Raw genomic sequence first — 23,758 nt, forward strand, 5'->3', positions numbered from 1 at the left:
AATGGCTAAAATGCTTTCAAGATGTTGAAGATGACCTTAGGAGGAACATGCTGCAAAACAGAAGGACAACATTCTGAGTCTGACTCAGCCTGGATCTTATACCATCAAACTCATTCAGATAATGGGGCATTTGTATAATTGGGAGTCAAAGTCGAGCACATTTAATACAGAGAGTGAGACATATGTTGATGGTTTGGAACCATCCAGTTGTAATTACCTGTATTCTTTTAAAATGTCTAAAATACTAATAATCTATGTTGTTTGGTTAAAGTTTTCTCTAAAACCAAGACAGGTGTTTAAAATATTTTATATACACAGTGACTCAAGAACTGACTCTAATTTGGAAAATTAATTGACTCACTGGGCCAAGATACCTCTATGCTAGGCCCCTGATAACTGCTATTAATAATATAAAGAAACATAAAAGCAGGCATTTGTTTTAATAGAGTTACTTTGAATCTTCCTTAGAACTTTCCACCTGAGAATCTCAGTGTCTGTGAAGTATGTATTACCACCCATTTATAACAAATAGGGATCTAGTGGCTGAGGGAGGTTAGAGGACTTACCCTATAGGCCTTCAGAGATTCTCATCAGAAACAGTCATGTATTTCATGGCAGTAGTCCATGGTCACATGCAGGACTGCATCCATTATGCATATAGAAGAAACAGCCCCTGCCACTGAGAACTTGCACCATAAAGGTTCTCAAAGGATCCACAAGAGACAGAGTATCTCATATTTTTTAGTGTGGGGGAAACTTTGTATGCCAGGCTTACAACAAATGACAAACAGGTGCCTCGTGGCCCTTTAAAAAAAATTTACTACAGAGAATGGCATGAATATATAGAATACACTCCGATTCACTCCTTACATGTTTTCTTTAAAAACATACCCTTAACTCATGCTTTGTGCCATGGCAAGATTTGTCAAAGGCTAATGCCTAATTAACAGAGATTTGAAAACAATGGTTGATAAAATATTATAGAGTCTATCAAGTCATCAAACCATCTCAAACATTTTCTCTTCGTGTTCTTATAACCATCAGTAACATATGACTGAATGCTGCAAAATGCTTTGAATATCTACTTACTCTCTATAAAATATTAAGAAATATACCATTAATATAAGTAGAATAACAAGAAAAAATGGGGCTGAAGATAAAACCTGTGATTCATTATTATTATAACTATGTTTCAGCTAGTTAGAGAATATAATCACCTGCATCCATAATTTTTTATTTTAATGCAATAGTTACAATCTTTTTATTATGATTACTACACTGACATTTTCTTTTAGTCATTTAATAACTCATGAATATACTGTATTTTTGGGGTAGCCTCTGGCTTCTTTACTATTCATTCCATCCAGGAACAGCATATATCAACTGCGGAGGTTTCCTCAGCTTGACAAAGTGTTTTTAAACCCAAAAGCTTGCTAAGAATTTTTTCCAACTATTTAAGTTGGTCTAATAAGAGAGCTCAGATTCACCTAAAGAACCTTGTCTGCCTGTATTTTCAATGTATTTATGCAGTCTAACCTGTTTACACTCTCTGAATTCTGTGACCTAGCTATAGACAGCACATGGCCATGCTGCGTTCTACAAACACTCCATTATTTCCTTTGGAAAATAGGGGATGACAAGTGTGCAGTAGCCTTGTTTGCATGCAAGGAGAAAGGTCTTTTGGCCCACAATTAAGGTTACTATATGAGCTGAAGAAAAGCAGTTAGAAGATCTCTCCTCTGCAAATGTACATGAGACATGTATTTTAAACAGCCCCAGGGATGTCATTTAGAAGTTTCACTCTGACTTTGAGATGGCCCATTTGAAAACTTTGTATTGTTGAAAAAACAGAACATGATATTGTAACTCCCATGAGAGACTCAAAGAAAGAGACTGACCTCAAATAGTTGCATTCCTGGGGAAGCTCCAGTATTTCAAGTCTCCTCTTGAGGCTTTTCACATTTCTTGAAATTAAAATGATGCTTTTGTGCCTTATCACCAGCCAAGCCAGGAGTGTTCTTAACACTCAAATGGAGTCAAGGAGATTACTGGTATATATCTGTCAAAACCCCAACAGCACCACCGGAATCAGGGCACTCTTCCCAGGCTCTGACTTGTGACATCTTGATAATCTCAGTGGTTACATTCAGTGCTGAACAGCTTCCATCCATCTATGAATCATGTCAGAAGAAAGGTCCCTTTTTACAAAAGCTCTGTTTCTTAATGTTCATTGGTTTGAAGAAGTTCTCCATTTAGGGCCTGATCCAAAGCCCATTGATACCAGTGACTTGAATGGGCTTTGGATAAAACCTTTAAAAAAGAAATGTTCTGTAGACCAAAGCAGTCTGTGAGCTGTTTTTTAATGCTTTATCTTATATACACAATAGGAGACCAGTAATTGTACCCTGGACTACTGGGATTTGAAAGTTGCCATGTAGCCTGCGAAAGGCAAGATTCTTTAGATCTGCAATCAAATTGTATATTTGATTTGTGGCAAAAAGTAGTAAAGAGTCCTTTGCAGGTGATACACAACCAAACAAATATACTTCTTGTTGAACTGTTTGAATTCTGTTCCTTTTCAAAATTCAAGTCAATTAGTAAAACTTACACATTTACATATTTATATTTAGTACCATACTCCTCCGATGGTAAATTCCAAAGAGTTCATAATTCCAGAAAGATAAACACATAACATAAATCTGACAAAAGAAAAAACTTACTGAGTCAAAATGCACTTTGAGGTTGTGATCCACAGTCTACTGAGTCAACAGGAGTCTTTCTATTTACTTTGATAAGCTTTGAATCAGGGATGTGAGATGGGATGTGAAATAAACAAAAGCTACTCAAAAAATCATGATTCAGTTGCCATATACTAGCTTCATTTTTGCAATCTTAAATCTAGATTCCTGCATAATTTACTAGAGCTCTCCTATGATAAACATCTAATCTACTGATAGTGCCAAAAGCCCAGCCTGAGATTAATGCTTGTGCATGTGATGTTTGTAAAATAAAATTAAAACTGAATAATTCATTGTTTCAATCAGTAATTTAAAAGATATGACAAAAGAACAGTTAAAAGTGCAGTTTTCCAAGCAACCTGTCACAGCTTATGAAGTAAAAGTCAACAGAATCTTCCAAGTTTCCTCTACACATGCTGAGTTCCTTCCAGAGAGGAAATCTTGGCATGCTAATAATTAAATGCTGAATACAGAAGCATTATAAATGAGAAGAAAGCAGTTGGCTCTCTCTACTGTGCTGATACAAATCACAAAAGCATTTCACTCCAACACTAGCCTCTCTTCCTTATGCATATAGAAGGCAAAGGACATGGAAATTGGGTTAAAAACAATCCCAAACTAGTTTGCAAATGATCTCATTGTCTTAATTTGTCTGTGGGTAGAAGGGAAATAATACATTTGAATGTACATGGATAATATCAGGTAGTGAATTAGAACTGGGGACTGGGGACTACAGCCTTTGTCCTTTAATCTCATCTCTGCTGTTTTGTTGCATGGTACTTAACTTTTCTGTGTCCATTTTTTTGCTCTGATAAAAAAGATCTGCTGAAATGACCTTGATCACTGCCCCACTGTTCAGTCTGTATTAAGTGTGGGCAGTTCTTCTCAGTAGCAGGGTGTCATCTGAGGAAATCTTCATCTTGAAGAATCTGTTCATCATCTCTGTGATTCTCAGAACATAGAAGCTCTTCCTCTTCTGGTCAATGGGTTCACAACTAATAAACTTCCTTTTGTTGCAACCACCTGTCTGAATTGACGATGGGGAGAGAGAGGAGCTTGTCCCTGGAAGATTCTACTACAGGGATACTAGGGTTAGGTTATGATTATGAAAGCACTGCATTATTCTATTTGTGCTCCAGTATCTTTTCAGTACTGGGATATCAGTAAATTAAACACTCATTTAATTTCTGGTAGGAGAACAGGGAGGCATTATATTCCTGTTATAGCCCTGAAAACCCCCAAATTTTGATATTTCAATAGTTTTTCACTTTCCCATTCACACCTAAAATTTACTGTATCTGTTAACAATCCAGGCTTGAGAAACAGCAACATTTTGTTCTCTGGAATACTGCGGTTACCAGTTTTCGCAGTGTTACAACTGGTAACAGAATGTCTGATTTCTCTAAATTTAATGTGTGGCTATGAGCTTGACTAGCATAACCTGTTCTTTAACTTCATCTAAGCATGTGTTAACTGACAGAAATGATATTTGTCTTGCAATGCCAAGCTAGTTGTGTACAGTAATCTCAAAAAATAAAGAGAAACTAAAGCTTAAGAAATCAGTGAATGGAAAGTTTAACGTGCCATTTTGTGTTTCTTCCTGCAATACAATGTGAAATACTCATTTTCATATTATACAGCAGCTGCATGTTCACCTATTTATGTGTTTAGACTATCAATATTTGTGACATCCTTTACAATGTAAAGGTTGTTAGGTGTTAGGGAAGTGTGGTTCTGAGCACAGGATTGGCAACCAAGAACCCTGTGAAAGCTACAAGCCTAGGCCAAGTCACCTACTTGTCTGTTTCTCCCTTTTTTCATTTGCAAAATGGGGTTAATAAAGTTAACTCAAAAGAGGACAGAAGATCTATATGGGAAATACTGTGGAAATTAAAACCACTATAGAGTATTACAGGGACAGGTTTTTGACTTACATGAAATACAATTTTTGGATAAAAAGTCATATCCCATTCATCTCCTACAGTGCAGTATGGTATACCCTTAAAATTATTTATCATATTGGTCATGAGACCAAGCTACTGCAGATTTTTGTGGTATCTAGGACAGTCTTCTCAACTTTTAACCCCCACAATAACTACAGTGCTATAATAGAAACCTGAAGACCTTTTTGATATTTGTCTCTGGTTTTCTAATCTTGTCTACACAGGAAAGCTCTACAAGTTTTTGACTTCCTCTGTAGCAACGGTCATGGTCCTCTTCCTTGTATTTCTTGAGTATTTAACAGCCACTTTCTGTCCTTACAGCAGCAGGGCCCTTGTCTCCCTGCTACACCTGAGGCAGGTTAGGATGTTCTTGGCACTTTAGAGCAATGTGCTTGGTAGCTGTGCGACAGGGTTGTTTGGTAGTTTTAAGACTAGACAATCACTTGTATAGGCCAGTTTTAATAGAGATAATTGTGCCTTGAGTAGGGACCAGTATAGCTTGTATAGTATATACAAGCCCTTAGACATAGAGGACAGATGATAACTTTTGGCTGTATCCCTCTGGCATGGACTTCTAGTGTGAACTTGAGCAAGTCCTACCACTACATTTATTTTGTCTGCAGATTGGGAATACTTACATTTTCCCACTCTTACCTGTGATGGGGAAGTTAACTCATTCATGTTTGCAAAGCATTTTGAAATCCTTAAATGAAAAACACTATACATAAACAAATTGTTGTTGTTGCTGCTAACATCATGGAACAGACTCCTAAAGGATAAATTCTGGACTGCATAATCTTCTTCCAGAGAACAAGTATCTTGAAAAAAGTCCCTTCTTTTAATATGCAACATCTTCCTGATCTGCTTTGCAACTAGCACTCTGTTCCTGCATCTCTGCTGCCAAAACTTTCCACCAATGTTTTAACATAGCACTGAAATCACAAGAGTGTCATGAAGCACTTAGTATACTAGAGCAGTTCTGGTCATATGCTTTGCTCATGTGCCAGGCATAGTAAATAGCAGTGAAGCAGTTCAGCTAGGCAGACCATTTCTACTGGTAGCAACCAGTACTGGAAACTGTTATTCTATTCAAAAGGGTGTCACAGCAACATGAAAACAGATGCACACTGCTGCACAAATTGGGGGGGGGAGGGGCAAAACTACTTAAGATTTAATCTAAAGTTGACTGAAGGTAATGGAAAGACTCCTATCCATTTACTTAGAAGATTAATCAAAGTCCATAATGATTTCCTGGATCTTGGAATTCCCTCTAATCATACCATACTGGAGAAATATATGCTATTTGTTTAAATTTAATTTGTAACCGAGGTCAAGTTAACCAAAACTAATTCCAAATCCAAGAGTCCAGAGCCGTAAGTGGTCCTAATACCGGCAAACATCGTCTACCCACACCTGCGGCTTCAGATGTTTCCAAAACCTTTGGCAGGCATCCTACTTGCAGGCTCAAGCCCAGAAGTTCAGGGTTTGGATGCCCCCAAGTTTTGCTTGCCATCAGCCACAAGGCCCTTGGAGCAAGCTAGTGGGGAGACTCCCATTTCCATAAACTGGGCTTCAAGCCACTGCACCTCGGCGGGTCCTGAACCATGCCACAGGATCAGTTCTGTGAGGCGGTTCAGGAAAACTGGAGACAGATACATAGTATTTCCCCTGTCAGGTTAAGAAGCCATTATGAGCCTTCAAGAGGCGGAGAAGCAAAATATCTGCTATCAGATATAAGCTGACATCTCGGGCCAAGTTGTGTCAAGGCTCAGGAAATAGTCGGTGATGACCCTGCTTTGAGTCGAGTCACAAAGTCGGTGACTGCGTTTCTCAGGGGCAGTGAAGTACCTGGCAAGTGCCCGAGATTTGCGGGGCCAAAGCCGCGCGGACCGTTTGCCAAGGCCCCGCCAAAAGGCTGTAGGCTGTATCTAACACGCATAAGAAGAGCAGCCACCCTAGGCCACACGTCCAAATGCCATATCCTGCCAACCCCATGGCTGCAGACCTAACTCCTCGCCCACAGACACGGGCAACGCCCCAACCGAAACCGCCCTCGCTCTTCCGGGCCGCGCCGGAAGCGCCCTTTGACCCCGGAAGCGGCGGCCGGGGAAGGGGAGCGTTGCGCTGTCAGCGCTGAGGTTGAGGGGGTGAGTGGCGCTTGGGTCAGGGTTGGCCGGTGTTGGCAGGTTGCACCGCCGTTCACCGGCTGCCCGTGCGGGGCGGGGGCGGTTCAGTCCCGCGAGGCCCCGGCTGCACCTGAGAGCCCGGGCGGCTTCTCCCGAGGGGCGGGACGCTTGCTGGGGTCCGCTGCCCGCTTGGTAGGAGCTCCTTGGAGCGGGATTCGTGTCCTCGTGCCCTGGCAAAGCCCCTCGCAGCGGGCACGAGCGGCCCCCGGGTGCGTGACTCGGGGCTCCCTGTCTGGTGGGCCTGGGGGCGCTGCAGGGGCTGAGCACCCGCCGCTCCACTTAACTTCGGCTGAGGCAGTCAGCACCTCTGCAAACAAGATCTTGAGTTTGCTTCCTGTGATAAGCGTGAAATGGTTTTTGCAAGTGTCAGGCCTAGAACTGATTATGTAGCAAAGGATAACAAGATCACTTGTTTCACAGAAAAAAATGTGCTTTTCTGGAGGCTTTTTGGCTGCGTTGTTTAAGTTGAAAAACACATAGATACATATTTTTAATTAATTGCTGTGAATCTCTTTATTTTTTAATTGCTTATAGAATTTGCACTTTTTAATGCGGTCTTTTTCCAAGTTGTGCAGTGATTATATGCTGGCCTTGCCTTGGCAGAGTATTTATTTTTTTCATGATAAGTGGGTTTATCATCTAAAATGCTAGCTGTCTCCCATTGCCAAACCTTGACACCATGTATTTGGATATAAGCAGATTAACTCTGGTAACCATGCAGAAGTTCCATTCACTCGACTCGGGAGCTTCCTGGGGACAAGGGTCCATCAATGCACACATAATTGCAGGATTAAAATCTTAACTTTTAATTTGAACATCACTTTTTAATTGCATATGAAATAAATCATCATTATTTGGTTTCCAACAGTTTTATAATAAACAAAAGATATATTACATATTACTTAATATTTCTCTGTGTGTGTTTAAGGAGGTGCTTAATAATATGTCATCGTCTTCATCAAATGCCATTTAACTTTAACTTAAAGGCTTTTAAATTTATTTGTACTAACTGTAATAACAGCTTCTCTGAGATGATGGGCCTATGCAGAGTAAAACATTCCTCAGTGAAATTTCTTTGGGAGTACCAGTCAACCAGAGGGCTTGGCAGAGTGCTGGACAAGAAGGAATCAATCTTAAGAGGAATGTCAGCAATCATGTAAAAAGATCAGGCATCTACATCAAAGCATGTATATCAACAGTAGTCATCTTTGGTACTCTTAAGGCCTCCTAATCAGATGTTTCTTGAAAGGAAAGATGACAGTACTCTGCAAGGCAAAGGAAACTTAGCTTTTTTTGTAGCTTATGCTGCTAGGCCTTGGGTGTCTCTTAAAAATACAGGATTTGGGTGGTGCCAGGGTTTCCTTTGCACAATGTGAATTCTAGCCTATAGATGTGTATCTTACATAATGCTGTCTCTTGGTTTGTTTTGGTTTTGATTCATTTACTTTTTTCAGCACAATCTTGTACTACTTTTATTTCTGCATTTGCTAAAAACAGGGTTAATTCATCACAATGCCAGCATTGCCGTTGGATGAACTCCAGCTTACTGAAAAGGATTCAAAGACAGGGAAACTCAGGACTTTTCCAGCACTGGTGAGTTATGCTGCTTTTTGAAATTAAAATGAAAGTTCAACAAATTCCTCTCCCATTTCAAGAAATGGTTTGAACAAAACTGGCTCTGGAGCCAAGAAATGTAAACAATATTCCATGTAATTATAGGTTTTATTAAAATAGAAACTGTAGTCTTCATGTAGCAATGCATTGGTTCAGTTTGGAGGTTTTGTTCTATTGCTGCATAGAATGTTCTCTTCATGCCATTACACCAGGGGCAGGCAAAATATGGCCTGCAGGCCAGATGCAACCCGCTAGGCCATTCTATCCAGCCTGTGGGGCCCCTAAAAAAATTAGAAAATTAATACTTATCCGCCCTGGCTGCCTGTTAAGATGACAGGAGTCAGGGGCAATAAGACCTAGCGTGAGCCAATGGCAGAACTAAGTCCTGGCAGCAAGTCTAGCCCGGCTTCTCCCCCTCCTCCCCAACTGCAGCCAGAAGCCTCTGCCTGTTCCTGCCTACGTGCACCGGGAGAAATACAGATAAGGAGGAGTGGGGGAGGGAGGCAGGGGAGGACCACGGGTGATCCCCTCAGTCCTCAGGGCTAGGCCAGGTCGGCTCCTGCAATCTCAACGATGCAGCCAGGAACCATGTGGTGCCCGAGCCGCTGGCTGGCAGGCAGGTGAGTGAACAGGGGAGGAACGGGGAAATGGATGCAACAGGTGTGGGGAAGGGGTAGCAAGTGGGTGTGGAGTGCAGCAACAGCTGGGCAGGAGCACGGCGCATGCGCTGGTGCATCAGGGCCAGCGGCGGCAGGGCGGAGTGGGTCAGCAGGAGTGTGGGCTGGTAGGGGTCTGTGGAGTTGGTCTGGGCTGCGGCAGCAGGGAGAGGAGGGTGCTGGCCCAGCTCAATAGAGCCCCTGGCAGCCTGGCTCCATGCTTCTCCTGCCCTGCCAGCGCTTGGCCCTGGGACACCAGTGTGGGCTCCGTGCTCCCACCCAGCTGTGACTGGCTCCTGCGCACCCACTCGCTCCCAGTTCCCCTGCTCTAGCCCCGTGGTACAGGTGGGAACCAGTGTGCACAGCCCTGACCCTGTGTGCCTCATGCTTGCCTGTCTGGGTTGAGTAACAGTGGTGCAGGACAAACTGCTGCTCAGCGTGGAGGGAATGAGGCCTCTCCCTTTCCCTGTGGCCAGTGCTTCTTGCTGCAGCTGCCCAGAGCCCACGTGGGGCTGCCTGTGTCTCTGCCACGTCACCACTGCCTCTGGGCTACCCCACAGAGTAGCGGTGGCAGTGGAGAGCAGGCGTAGGCAGCCCTATGTGGGCTCTGAGTGGCTGAACCAGGGAGTGCTGGGAGGGGGAGGGAATGCTCTCTTCTCCGCCCCCCGCCTCGCCACTGAGCAGCAGTTTGTTCCACACCACCGCTGCTCAGTCTGGACCCTGTGCTGGCTCTGGGCTCGCCTGTCGTTGCTGAGCTACTGCAGCAGCAGTGGCAGCAGCAGCTGGACAGAAACTGCTGCTCGGCATGGGAAAAGTGCCGCCCCTCCCCACACACACACACACACGGCAGCGCAAGGCAGGTTTTAGCACAGCAGGCTGAAGCCCATGCCATGGTAGGTTGCGGTGCTGCTCCTTCACCATCGCTTGTGAACTGCCCTGCAGCTGCTCCACACAGTCACTCCTGCTGTGCTGGGCAGCCCAGAGGCAGTGGTGAAGGAGCTGTGGCGTGGGCTCCCGCAGGACACAGCTAAAACTGCCTGGCAGCAGCAAGGATAAGCCACTTTCCCCTGTGCCAAGCAGCAGTTTTTTCCCAGGAGTGTGGGGTCTGGGCTGGCAGGAGCTGTATGGAGCCAGGCTGTGCTGCTTAAGCAGGGAGAGGAGGAGCCAGCCCAGCTCCATAGAGCCCCTGATGGCCCAGACCCCATGCTCCTGCCACCCTGCTCTGGGCCCTCCCAGAGCTGGCCCTGGTGCAGCAGTGCAGGCTCTATGCTCCCACCCAGCTGTTGCTGCACTCCATGTGCCTGCTTGCTGCCCCTTCCCCCAACCTGCTGCAGCCATTTCCTCACTCTCCCCCACCCCCTGTTTGCCGGCTGGTGGCTCCTTGTTCCCAGCTGCATTTTTGGGACTGCAGGAGCAGCTGGGACATGGTGCCTGAGCGGGGGCGGGGATGGGATATGGGACGGATAGTGGCAGGAGAAGGACAGAGTGGCAGACAGCGGGGGGAGGGGGACGTGGCAGTGAGTGGGAGCACGGGGCCTGTGCTGGTGCCCCGGGGCTGGGAGCAACAGGAGTCTGGAGCTTGGGCTTGTAGGAGCGCTGGTGGGGGCTCTGCCTGCCAGGCAGGGGTGGGCTGTGGGCAAATCCTCCTCCTCCACACAAGACACAACCAGCCACCCTCCCCCCATGTGCTCACAGTCCCCTACAAAATCCACACAGACCCATATCCCATACAATCATAACCCCCACTCCTGACCACTCCCCACAAATCCCACACAGGCATCCACATCCTCCTTCACACCCCACATACCCACAAACCTATACCCACACCCTCCCACAATATACAAGAGTAAGACTTCATTTTAAGCTATTATACTATCACCTCTATGTACGTTACACAAACACATGGAAATCAGGACAAAAATATTTTTTGAAATGAAATTATGAATGTTGTAGTATGGTTTTTTTGGTGGGTTTTTTTTAGAATATAATTCGGTATTTTTCTGATTCTGAGATGGCAAACTCCCTTGCTGAAAGGAGTACTTGTGGGGGGCAAGAGGAGGGACTTCTGGTGGTGGCCGGGGGTGGGTTACCTGTCAAGGGGCAGGGCTACCCATGTGGCCCTCTGACTTGCCAAAACTCAGTAAGCGGCCCTCCACTCAAAATAATTGTCCACCCCTGCATTACACTTTGGAACCTCTCCATGTGGACTCAACATGGAATTGCAAGCTGAAATCATAACTCAGTGCAGTGCAAACTGATGTGTATAGGACAATAGAATGTTTGATTTTTTTTTTTTTTTTTTTTTGGTTTGTTTGTTTGTTTTGGGGGGGTAGAGATGGGGAGGGGGGGATTGAAGAACCCAGTTCTTTTGACTTTGTGAAAGCCTGTTCAAGGGTCAGTACTGAAAGAGAATGACATTTCAGAGGGATGACTTTGTTTTTGCAGTATGTTTTGGAGGTGTGGGAGGCTTTCTTTGCAAGGCTTGAATATTGTTTATCTTGATGGGACACAAAGAGCAACCTGTACTGAAGCATACAAGATTCTGAAAATATTATTGAGAATTAAAGATGATGAGAGTGCACTGATTTGCAGTGTTTTAAAGAGGAGAGAATGAAGAACTGCCAGAGAACAAGAGGAACAAACATAAGTTGGATTTCTAGCACACACCAGGTTCTCAATAATTGGAGGTCCTGCCAGCTCTGCAAATGCTTACATGACTTCTTGTTTCTCAATTCCTAGCTTAATGCACTGTTTTGCTTTCTACAGCATCCCAAAATGAAAGCAGACCTTTTTTTTGTGTTATACAAACCACCACCTAATATCAGAAACCATGCCCTTGTGGAGGAATTCTTAGAACGAGCAAAATTCATTGCTGATGATCTGGACTGGCTTCTGGCTTTGCCTCATGATAAATTTTGGTGCCAGGTAAATATTACCGTATAAACATTAAAGGAAAACAATCTGATTTGTAAAGATGTTTATAAATAACAATGAGATCTTGATATTTCTGATAGTCTCATTCATGCCTCTGTGTGTTAGCTTCCTGAGTAGACTGAATAGAGAGAATCAGTTGGCTTCCTAACATCTTAATTTGCACTATTGCATCTTTTATAACATGAACATTGTAATATTTTTGATAATGAAGTTTAAAACTGCTTGCTTGAAACTGGTGGTTATGTGACTTCTGAGTCCCTTTGATCATGCTGGCTCACTGCTGAATTCAGTTGGGCTACCTACATGTCATGTGATATTTTGCCTCATTTGCCATTGGTCTTTTTTCTACTGTACTAGGTAATATTTGATGAGACACTTCAGAAATGCCTGGATTCATACCTGTGCTATGTTCCTCGCAAGTTTGATGCACTACTGGATTTCCATCCGGAAGTGAATGACATGCAGAAGAGACTTCATCGGTGTGTCTTTCTCACCTTCCTCAGAATGTCCACTCACAAGGAGTCCAAAGTAAATACTTCTTCTCCTTACAGGGACTTAACACTGCAGCTAAGGAAAATAGAGAGACATTCCAGGAAACTTTTTTTCTGTTCATCTCTCCCAAATGCCTTCCTTTATTTAGCTCCTATTTCTGTAGTCTTAACAGAGACTTGTGTTAGAACAATGACTGCATGAATCTGCTTTGTAATGGGAAATGCTAGTATATTATGAACAGGTTAGCAACGTGGCATTATAAAACAGAGAACCTAAAAACTGTTAATCTTTGCCACCACATAAAAATTTGGAGAGACTATTTGGAGCTCCTCTAGTCTCTTGTTAATTATCACACTCATGTTAGCTGGTTGCCCTGTCCCCATACATCTTGTCATGTAGTCCATGTTAATATTTGTCACATTGAACTTTCTCCAAGTTTCTGCCTTATTATAAAGCTGCAGTAAATTATAATTTTGTTTGGATCATAATTACAGGGTGTCTTCTACTTTAAATATGCAAGTGCAGTTCACTTTAACATATATGGAATTTTAACAAGGGCCCTGAGGGCAGGATAGAGTTTTTGCAATTACTGGCTTAAAAGCCTCTTTGTTTTAGTTTGCATTATGTAGCTATTGAGCTATTGCATTTATTTTATCCACTATGTTGGTCACTTTCAATCTGTTTTGGGAAAGAATGTGTGTGGCAGTTGGATGGGCTGGGAGAGAACAGGTTAAATGAATTATGTAGCCTGCTGTGGGCATCACTTCTGCACTTCTATGTAGTTTTTCATCCCAGGATTGGAGTTGGAATACTCTACATTGGTTGATAAAAGCCTCACAACTCCAGTGACATACACATATAGTTGGAGCTGGGCTAGCTGCTAGCCCATTATTACACAGTAGCTCCATGGGAATTCTAGAGATGGAACCCAGCAATTCTGCCTTCCCGTCCTCTCTGTTTCAAGTGGGAGAGGACGTGCAGCAAACTTCTACCCTTCACTGTGGCTGGATGAAGTTGTTATCATAAGCAGTTTTTTCTTCCATTAGTCATTCCCTCCAGAATTATTCTGTATTTTTCTCCATTTTAGAAGCAATTAAATAATTTTAGTTGTAATATCTTTGTCATTTAGAATTTTAAAAACCACCTCTAGACTAATGTGTTATGATTTGTGGGCACAGAATATGTGTTGTAAATCAAGACTCTTGAGTTCTCTTCCTAGCTCTGTCTCTGAAGCAAGTGATCTTTGGTAAAACAGTTACCTCCATGTACTACCAGATGTTTAAAATGCTGATAATGCTTGCCTTCTCTCGCATGGGACTGATACTATTTTTGCAGCTCAGTTGACATGCTAGAGAAAAGAATAGTGCTATTTTTTTAAATATTGCAGTTCTTGAGGAGTGAAATAAATTATATTAACCTTTAAAATTATACATCTAATTTTACATCTTAAATATATTTTTAACAGGACCATTTCATCACACCATCTGTTTTTGGAGAAATTCTTTACAACAACTTCCTGTTTGACATCCCTAAAATACTGGATCTGTGCGTGCTATTTGGGAAAGGAAATGGTCCCCTACTCCAGAAGATGATTGGTTAGTCCAAGTCAGGAAACAGCTTGTTGCTTAAGGCTTCTGGTGTGTGTCTCTGTCAGGCATTGGAAGGGGGGTTGCATTTGGAGATACCAACCTCAAAATAAACTCTTCATAATAAAACAGAATCTTTATTTCTAGCCAATATATGGTTTACTTTCTTGTAAACCTCCTTTATTTCTTTGAAAGGAGGTGGGAGAGGTTGTTTTTCAAATGATTCTGTTTTTATGGAGTAAAGGAAGATCTTCCTGAAGAAATACCAAAAAGCCTTTCTTGGGGAGAAGTAAGGGGCAAATGAGAATGATTTGACATCAATATGGGTTGTCTTGTTCCTTTAGTTAGGAGCTAGACAACACAATCATGTTAAATCTGTGAATTCAGAAACTTGAAATTGGCAAAAAAGAAATTGATTGGTATATAGTGCCTCCAAAATACTTTACACACATTGTTCGTTATAGGATTTATTGTATCTGCATAAGCAAATGCTGCAGCAATTGCAATACCTCAGCCGTAAACACGTGACCCTATATAACAATAAGAGGAAAGGGCACAATGGTCTGGACCTTGTAGTTTTTTTCCTGTTGTTTTCAAAACACCTGATTATCTTTAAGAGTCACCTGTGCAAGGTTGGGGGAAAGGATAGAATACATGGTCTTGAAATTAAATAAGATATAGAACTCTTCATCCAAAATTCTAACACAGCCCACCCAACATTTGAATAATACATCTTTTTTCCTTTCTTTGTGAGAACTATTCTTATCAAATTTCCAACTCAGCTAGAACAGGAAGTACCAGAAACCTTGTGACACCGCCTATTCATGCAACAGCAATATTTCCAGACCAAAGAAACTTAGATACATTCTTAACTTTTGGATGCTGATTTCTTTGTCATCTCTTTCAAGATCCTTCAGTATAAGTTTGCTCATCAGAGTCCCAAGTATGAGATAAAGAAAACATTTGCCATTCAGATAAAAGATTAAACTATGTACGTGGATGTTAAAAAAGTTGCCTAAGACCTAGATAGGGATAACCTTGTCTAAATTGCACATTCACTTGCTGTGATCACATGTTCAGAAGCACTAACTGTTCATGCATGTGTCCAGTGACTTATTTACCTGGCTACTTGGGTATGCAGTGGTGTAACTACATGAACAATTTTGATAGTAAATATACAACAACCGTTGTGCATTTTTTTTATTGTGGGGAATAAAATCCTTCTCTGAAACCTGTCTCATGACTTCCGCCCTTCTTCATAAACTCTTCCAAATCTTCTCATGAAAGAGCCTTGTTAATTCACAAGGCCCAAATAGTAAGTCACAGAAAAATAATATAGTCTTTCAACTGCTTGGTCAAAACGTATAGCATTCTGTTGTTCCTTTGAGTGTGTGGTAAAGATAATGATTTCTGAGTAATATAAAACTAAAAATTATTAAGGGCTAATTGCATTTAAACAATGTTTGAAAGACTGTTCATCAGTGTACACTGAAATATTTGTTGTCTGCAATTAAAAATCAACTATCGCTGTCAAAAAAAAAAAAAGCCCTAGAAGTATTTAGTAATATGATTGATTCAGCTAGCAGGGCTTGAATCATCTAGCATTTCAGCATTGTGAAGTAATGCACATATTCTTGTTATTCATATTCTCCAGTTATGCTAATATTTTAAAAGGTGGTACTGGAACAGGTTCTGTGCATGTGTTACAGATGAATGTTTCCACCCCTAAGTGGTTTGAGGTTTTATTTTATGGTGAGGTACTGTAGGGAGCAAAAGTGTTTTGCTTCATATGAAGCTGTTTGATGGGCTGGAGGTTTGAATTGATTTGAAATGGATTTTTTTTCTTTTTCTCATTTCAGAAAATATCTTCGCTCAGCAACCGAGTTACTACAGTGACTTGAATGAAACAGTGCCCACAATCCTCCAGGTACTGCTTTACACTTGAGAACCCTAGGAGATGCTGTGAATCAGCCCTAGGTGCAGACAAGATGTTTGTGTTGCTAGTTACTTTCTTCCATGAATTAAAACAGTGGGCTAGATGGCTTTTGAACCCTTATCTGCAACTTTACTTACTACCGGGAGCAGATCCAGAGGGGAAACAGTGGTATGACTACACCCCCTTTTTGGACTGGACCACACTGTGGGAGGAGTACCTGCAGATATTAAGTCCCCAAAGCAGGTAAGAATCCCATCCCCTTCACCTTCATGTCAGAGGCATGTTCCCTCCTCCCTCAACCCCCCACTATTCCCTTGTCTGCTGCTGCTTTCCTTGCTGTCCCTGCTTTCCTTGCTGTCCCAGGGATGAGGGAAGCTCCAAAGTTATTCCTGCCCAGTCCAGCTGGGCTACATGGAAGGTGGGTTTAGCTGGGAACAACAGGAGGATGGGTTCCCCTCTCTGCCTGGTTCCCCTGGGGAGCAGGTGTGGGGAGAGGGAACCCCCCCTGCTTATTGCTGCTGTTTCTATCCCCAGCTAAGCATGCCCCTTCTCCCTTCCCCCATGCAGCCTGGCTGAAAGGAGCAGAAATGGCTTTGGAGCTTCCCCTGCCCTCCACCCCCTGGGACAGTGGGAAAAGAAGCAGCAGCAGGTGGGGAGAGGGGACATGCCTCTGAGTGCAGGGGGGAAGGGGAGTTGGATTTTTACTGCCTTGGGGACTTAAAGTCCCTAGAAGTTTTGGTAGTGCAGTCTGCCCATGCTGATGTGGGGGGTGGGGAGGGGTGCAGTCACTCCTGCAGTGCTGATTGCTGCTCCTGCACCCCACTTTGTGAAATCCTGTGTCTGCCCCTGTTCACAACTGACCTCCAATTACATCCCACCTGCCTGAAATTTGTTCTTGCTTTCAAGTTTTGGGACCCTTTTTGCTAGATGGATGCTTGTGACTTCAATTATTTCATGCTCCTCTCCAAAATATTGAGACAAAAACAGATAACACAGTAATTACACAGAGTAGGTTCTCAGGAGAAAATGAAAATACCGAGACAGTATTTAAACTGCTGCTATTCAGATGCTAATAGGTAAGTCTAGCATTCTAAATTTCCATTTCCCTGAGCATGTAGCATATACCCAAGTGCACTGACTGAGCAGTTCTCACATTTGAGCTGATCATGAATCAAGATGCCTTGGCATCATTGTGACTAAACTCATGTTTTAGTCCTCAGGCAAAAAAATTCAAGTCATTTGCCCCCAAACATCTGAGTTCATCTCTCTTCTTTTTGATAGTACTTGTTTTTTTTCCATCTCCATCATATTTTGGGGTGTGTAAAACTCAGCTGAGCAGTCTCATGAGGGATGGCATCATGTTTACAAGTGTTTAAAAAGTAAGATTATCCCTTCAAAACAGTTACTGGGAAGGAAGTGAAGAATTCACTCACTTTAAATAGTGTACGTCCTGAAACAGTTGGTTATTCTCTACTTCAGAACTCTCTTTTATATACTGAGTCTTAGATATTAAGTGTTCCAGAGAAAGCATCGCTATTTTGCAAGTATGTATGCAAGTTCAAGGAAAAACATGATGATTATAAAGAATAGCAGTACACATCTGAGTATTCAACTTCAAAAATGCCTTTTGCTGCTCACTCAGAGTTCAGAGTGGATGGAGGAAGGGATTTGGCAAATCTCCAAAGATGCAAATGTAATAAAGTTGTTTCTTAAGTTCTAGTGTGAAAGAAAGATTTATGTAAATTTGTCCTTTGTCTAGTGTTACACAGCTATCCCTTGGGTGTGGAGATAGTCACATCTCTTGTCAGTTGAACTGAATAATCAAAAAAAGTGCACACTGACAAGATAAAGCAATCCACGTGAATTCCCTTGTCTGATACAATAATGTTCTGGGGGGTTTTTGAACCTAGGTGTTCAACAACATTCTGCAAAAATGTGGCTTGCAATGTGAAGGTACTTCAGCTGAACCCCAGAAACTAGAAGAAAGAGTCAAAGTGACTCCTGCTGACTTGCCTCTCCAGGTAGGAAAATTGCTATATACTTGAATCAGCTTCAAAGTATTAAGCTTGTGGAGAGTCTTATTTTTGTAGATACTTAGATCCCATACAGTGTGCTGTTCCCAGTAATTGTTTAATTGCCCTGACGTGACTTGATGTGGCTTTTCTGCTTTGTGAGCATGTATTGTTTGTTCATAGATATCCAAGCTATATCTATTTTCTGTTTCTTTTCGGAGAGGTAGGGAAAAGAAGAAAGAGGTTCCTCCATTCCACTCCCATAAAAGCTGTACAAAAGCACTTTACAAAATAAAATACTGTTTGTATAACAGCAGTGCACTTAAGTACCAAGCAGGAAAGGACCATGTTCTTCTAGGTGCTGTACAATGTACACTGATTTCTACAATAAAATAGCAATGCCAAGGTACCTTGACTATATGCAAATCATATGTAGCAGAGGTGTCTGACATATGGCCCATGGGGCTTTCAGAGGGACTGGGAATTGCAAGTGACAGTAGCAATAATCCTCATAGTTCCCAGACACTGCTTAACCTGCTGCTGCCACTGCCAGATATGGATCCAGTGCCTAAGGAGCCTCATAGTCTGGATCTGACCCAGAGGGCTGGGTGTATTTGACATTCCTGATGTATAGTAGTTTTACCCACTGCTGAAGTGGACTGTTTAGCTATTGAACTTCATGCTCTAATGTTATGCAATGGTTCAGGTTAGGAAGGGAAGAATACTATATCTAGTTGTAGAGGGAAGCTTGAGGAGTTCCCAAAATGGAGCTAGGGTTGGACTGCCCTAACTTAATAGACATTCCTTGCAAGCATATATGCAAGCATAATTCATCAGAACTGTGTTGGTGTCTTTTGAAGAACCAGTCCTCTTATACTGATGCTGTCTTCAATCATGTAAGACACCTCATGAAAATGTTATAGGCCTGCTGGAACTTGAGACCTGAGCCCAGACCTTCTTCCCATCCTGTCTAGGGGTGGATATATCACAATGTTTTCAGAATACCATATATCCCTAAATGCAAGATAACCCCAAATTTAAGACAGCCTCCCAATAATTAGATTCTGTATGTAGAAAATTAAATTTGTTAAAATTTTCCATGTATAGAATCTAATTATTAGAGAATCATCTTGAATTCATCTCTGCCACCACTGCAGCAGCGAAAGCAGTGGTAGGTGGCAGGTGATAGGGGGTAGATGGTGTTGGCGGGGAGAGGGGAGGCAACTTGCCCCCTACCTCCTTGCAGCCTTGGCCTCATTCTCCACACACATACCCACACACACACTTGCTATTGCTCTTGTGCCAGTAGGCTCCATCCATGCTGCTACAGGGCTAGGCTGGGGCCATATTCTGTGCCCCAGGCTGGGCTGGGGACAGAGCTTGCTGGAGCAAGATAACCCAGAGGGAGGCATGGGGGAGGGACCAGCCGGAGGGTTGGGGGCAGAAGCAGGAGGGTTGGGGTGGAGGCTAGGCAGCAGCTCTGGTCTAGAGCCCAACCCCAGGTTGGGGCCAGAACTACCTGTCTCCCTGTCGCCTCATAATTGATTCCAAGATGAGGGGTCCACATCCCCATTTTAAATTGGTTGGGGGGGAGGGAACAGGCCAGGGACCTCATCTTGGAATTGAGTAAATAAAGGACATAAGGCTCTCTGGACAACTACGTGTGACTTTTTTTTTCCCTATGGGTAATTGTTCTTTCTCCTCTAGGAGTTGAAGGATATTGTGCTGTTCTTGTGTGACACCTGCATCTCCCTCTGGGCATTTCTTGATGTTTTTCCACTTGCTTGCCAAACCTTTCAAAAACATGACTTCTGTTACAGGTATATCTGTAGTTTCTGATAGAGCTTGATTTAGTGATCCATAAATGCTTGGGTGCTGCTTGGGTCTTTCCCTCTACTTTTATCATTAAAAGACTAGACAGTTACTATTTGAATAAAAGCTGCTTGGTTTAGTCTGGTGGATGTAGTGCTGGATAAGAGGGAACTCTGGAGGAGGGTGGGGGATGACAGTTTGCCTGTAAAAGGATAGCCCTTAAATGTCAGGGACAGAAACCAGCCAGCTGTATAATGCATACCCAGCTGGGATGTGGTCAGATGTAACTAAAAAGGGCTGAGAGAGTAGCAATAGGGAGCTGCATGATATAGACAGGTTCTGGCAATAGTCGCTGAAGCAGGGGCGGGCAATTATTTCGGGTGGAGGGCCGCTTACTGAGTTTTGGCAAGCCATTGAAGGCCGCATGCCAGGCAGCCAGGGACAGATAAATATTAATTTTCTAAATTTTTTAGGGGCCCTGTGGGCCAGATAGAATGGCCTGGCAGGCCGCATTTTGCCCTTCCCTGCCCTGAAGCAAGGGTGTTGGAGAGCCTCTTGGAAAATAATCTGTCGGGGTTGGGAGGAACTGTTTTGTTTGCTTGCTTGTTTATATCTTGTCCTATTGAAAAGACTCAGAGCACTACCCAAGTTTTCTTTTGGGGCACAACTGTATTTTTTATCATAAACTTTTGGGAATGGCAGAGAGCTGTTCAGGTGCTGGGAGCCTTGTACACGGACAGGCATCTATTGAAGAGTGCTTTGGCATTATGCCGGGTGCAGCTCAGTTTCCAAAACATAGCCCAGATTGCAGGTGCTTCAACATTGCAACAATGATCTGTAGAGACCTGAGGTCTTAGCATGGATGGATGTATCTTGATCTGGGTGTTCTGGACAGTGTAGATAGTTGTAGCCAACACCCTTAGGGAGGCATCTTTCCACATCCCCTTTCCCCCAAAGCCATTAGCCTTCAGGGAGAGAAACCCAGCAAAATTCCTGAGGCTTGCCGATGCTTTCCACACTACACAAGCTACCTTTTATACTCCAACTTGGGGAAAATGGACATCTGACTCCATATCACTGGATTGGTTGTTGAGCCAGAACTCCCTGCCCAATGATACTGTTTGTGAAAGAAATTCAGGTTCTTTGTCCCATTTCCTCCCACACCTTCAGTTTGCTTGGCAGAGCATTCAAAAGCTCACTTCTCTGATAGAAATCTCTTAATATCCTATCTAAATATATCTGTAGCCATTTTCAACTGTGTGCCAGTATTCTTTTTCAAGCTGAGAAGCTCTTCCCCACTAACTAATGTTTACCACATGCAGGTACTTGTAAAGAATGATCACGTTCCCTCTCAATCTTCCTTTTCTTAACTAAAGCCAAGCTCCTTTAATCTTCTTTCATAAGAAAAGGTCTCCACTCGATAGTGTTAGTAGCCCTTCTTTGAACTTGTTCCAGTTTAAGTTAATATTTTTTGAATATTGGTGACCAAAACAGCACATAGCTTTCTAAATGGAATCTTCCCATTGCCTTTATAGTGGGGATGGTCAGCCTGCAGTACAAATGGCATGGACAGGCTCTTTGTGTGGCTTGCAGCAAATGTGGGACAGGGAGGGGGAGAAGACAGGTGGTACAGTGTCAGAACGGGCAGGGAGTAGGAACCAGAGTGGCAGATCTAGCAGGGAGTACGGGGCATGAATCAGAAAGCAGAGCTGCAGATCAGGCAGGGGAAGGGGATAGGACTGGCATCTTGCAAAAAGGTTGGCCCCTGCCACCTTGTATAATGTTATTAATACCTGCTTGTCTCTTTAGCACAGGCTCCACCAACCCACTGTAGGATTACATTGGCCTTTTAAAAAACAGTCAAACTGGCAGCTTGTGATCATTGTATGATCAGTTCATAGTCCCAGGTGCCTTTGTTCTTCAGATGTTTCTAGTCTACGTGCCTCTGCATATTGGTCCCTAAGTGCATGACTTTGCACTTAACATTGTTAAACTGAATTCCAGTTCTACCGGAATTGTCTGTGAAGACAAGTGTAGCTACATCTGCAGGTGTTTTGTCTTTAAGGTATGACAGTTATATACAGGCTATTTGGAACTTGTGATGTAGTACTGGAACAAACCAACTTGCATTATTCCCTCTCCCAGATGAAACTGAGCCTCTCTTGCTGGAAATCTGACACCACCAGCTATATATTTACCTTTAGCACATCTGAATAGCAGAAATAGTAATTGTCTTATGTAAATAAATTCTCTTTCTCTACCTCCTCTGATTACTTGGAGTATAGGGAAGAGGAGATTTTTACAGAAACAAGCCTGCATTCAACTCAATAACTCAGTGTGATCATGGTCTGCAGATTTGTGTTTGGGATGCTCTGTAGTGGTGCAGATTGATTGCTGCCTCAGTACCAGGTTGCTCTGAAGGCATCTCATTTGGCTGCAGCATAAGTGCTAACTCTGATCCTTAGGGAGGTGCTCTCTCCCTTCCGCTCATCTATTTATTACATTTCTGGAAATGAGCTATAATGAAACAGGGGCATTCGGAACTGATAGGGATGAGAGATTTCAGAATCAGACCGGAGGAATTAAAATTGAGATTTCTGTTTGCCCCGTGATTTGTCTTCAACAAAGTGTTTTATGACCTGTTTTTTGCAGATTGGCGTCATTTTATGAACTGATAATTCCTGAGCTGGAATCTGCAATTAGGAAGAGGAGATGTGAAGATAACAGGTAAAAGGTGACGGAGAAGACTTCCCTGTCATTTTCAATGAAAACTCCCCTGGGTGGATTAGAAACACACTCCACCCTTCCCTACCTACTTCAGTCTCTCTCTACCTTTCTTGTCATCTTCAAAGAGCCTTTTTTCTAGTTTCTGTAGAAACCGTTATCACTGTGAGGGATTTTTAATGAAATCTTTCACTACTTTCTAAGGAGAAAGTCTGTGTAGTATAGTGTCCAAAGAGCGATGCAGTGATACAGCACAGGTATTTAAAAAAAAAAACAAACCAAACCCAAAAAACCATTAACTTCCATTTCTAGGTTCGCCACATTACATTTGAAAGCAAGGTTCATGTCTGCACTATTTGTCCAGCTTGTGTGGGGGGCAGGGCACAGCATTTCAGAAGTGTTCTAGAATAATCTTCCTTAGAATATGTATTAATAAATAAATGGGAAATGGTTTTATCTGTTCCTTACAGCAGAGATGAACCATAAAAATGGGTCACCTAACAGCTTCTCATCTAGAATGGGCAAGGTCAGCATCTTGAAAATAGGATGGTTTGTATTGATAATATTTTCTCGCTTGCTCTAGTTTACTGACTGACTTGTGGAGACGACTGTCTCATTCCAGGAAGAAGGTGGTGGAGGTTTTCCATATCCTCACTAACCAAATATGTCTCCAGCCCATCTTAGAAAGCAGGTACTGACTCTTTATTTATATAGTAAGACTGAGACCTACTGGTGTGGTCGTATGTACAGAACAGTATCTTACCTGCTCACTTTAGGGAAAATACTGATGAAATATTATGTCTTGTCACTTGCATTTGTCCAAAGACCTGAATTGGGACCAAAACCCAATTGTGCTGGGTTCTGAAGAAGCATGAAATCTTCTCTGATCCAAAATGCTTACGAAGTCCTGCTTATAAGAGCAGGACAAAGTCATGGCACAGTTGATGTGATAATGTTGGTTATGGAATACATTGCAACTTCAGACCCAACATTTGGACACCATGGCAAGGAGCAGCTTAGCACCATCTAAATACATGAAAAGCCATGTAGTGTTTTGACTCATTGAAAAGGAGGTTTCTAAATATAGATATGGAAGCTTTAAGCTCAGTTTCAGTTTCTAGTTTC

At 42.7% G+C, this 23,758-nt stretch overlaps 1 protein-coding gene across 3 annotated transcripts in view; it reads left to right on the top strand.

Moving 5' to 3' along the window:
• The first annotated feature begins 6,741 nt into the window (after window positions 1-6,741).
• ASCC2 (activating signal cointegrator 1 complex subunit 2) overlaps window positions 6,742-23,758 on the top strand; it is a 36,103-nt gene continuing 19,086 nt past the window's right edge. For 2 of the 3 annotated variants that reach the window (XM_019539290.1, XM_019539292.1), the window contains exons 1-10: window positions 6,742-6,828; window positions 8,365-8,460; window positions 11,904-12,062; window positions 12,429-12,599; window positions 14,029-14,158; window positions 16,009-16,076; window positions 17,996-18,106; window positions 19,805-19,917; window positions 22,562-22,636; window positions 23,217-23,324. In XM_019539290.1, coding sequence (XP_019394835.1) covers window positions 8,380-8,460; window positions 11,904-12,062; window positions 12,429-12,599; window positions 14,029-14,158; window positions 16,009-16,076; window positions 17,996-18,106; window positions 19,805-19,917; window positions 22,562-22,636; window positions 23,217-23,324 — 1,016 coding nt within the window. In that variant the 5' untranslated portion in view covers window positions 6,742-6,828; window positions 8,365-8,379. Of the gene's footprint in view, window positions 6,829-7,036; window positions 7,103-8,364; window positions 8,461-11,903; window positions 12,063-12,428; window positions 12,600-14,028; window positions 14,159-16,008; window positions 16,077-17,995; window positions 18,107-19,804; window positions 19,918-22,561; window positions 22,637-23,216; window positions 23,325-23,758 lie in introns of those variants that run through there. The other variant, XM_019539291.1, reaches the window with a different exon arrangement.

The sequence above is a fragment of the Crocodylus porosus genome, unplaced genomic scaffold (genome assembly GCF_001723895.1).
Source record: "Crocodylus porosus isolate Cpor-Errol unplaced genomic scaffold, CroPor_comp1, whole genome shotgun sequence".
NCBI classification, from domain to species: domain Eukaryota; kingdom Metazoa; phylum Chordata; order Crocodylia; family Crocodylidae; genus Crocodylus; species Crocodylus porosus.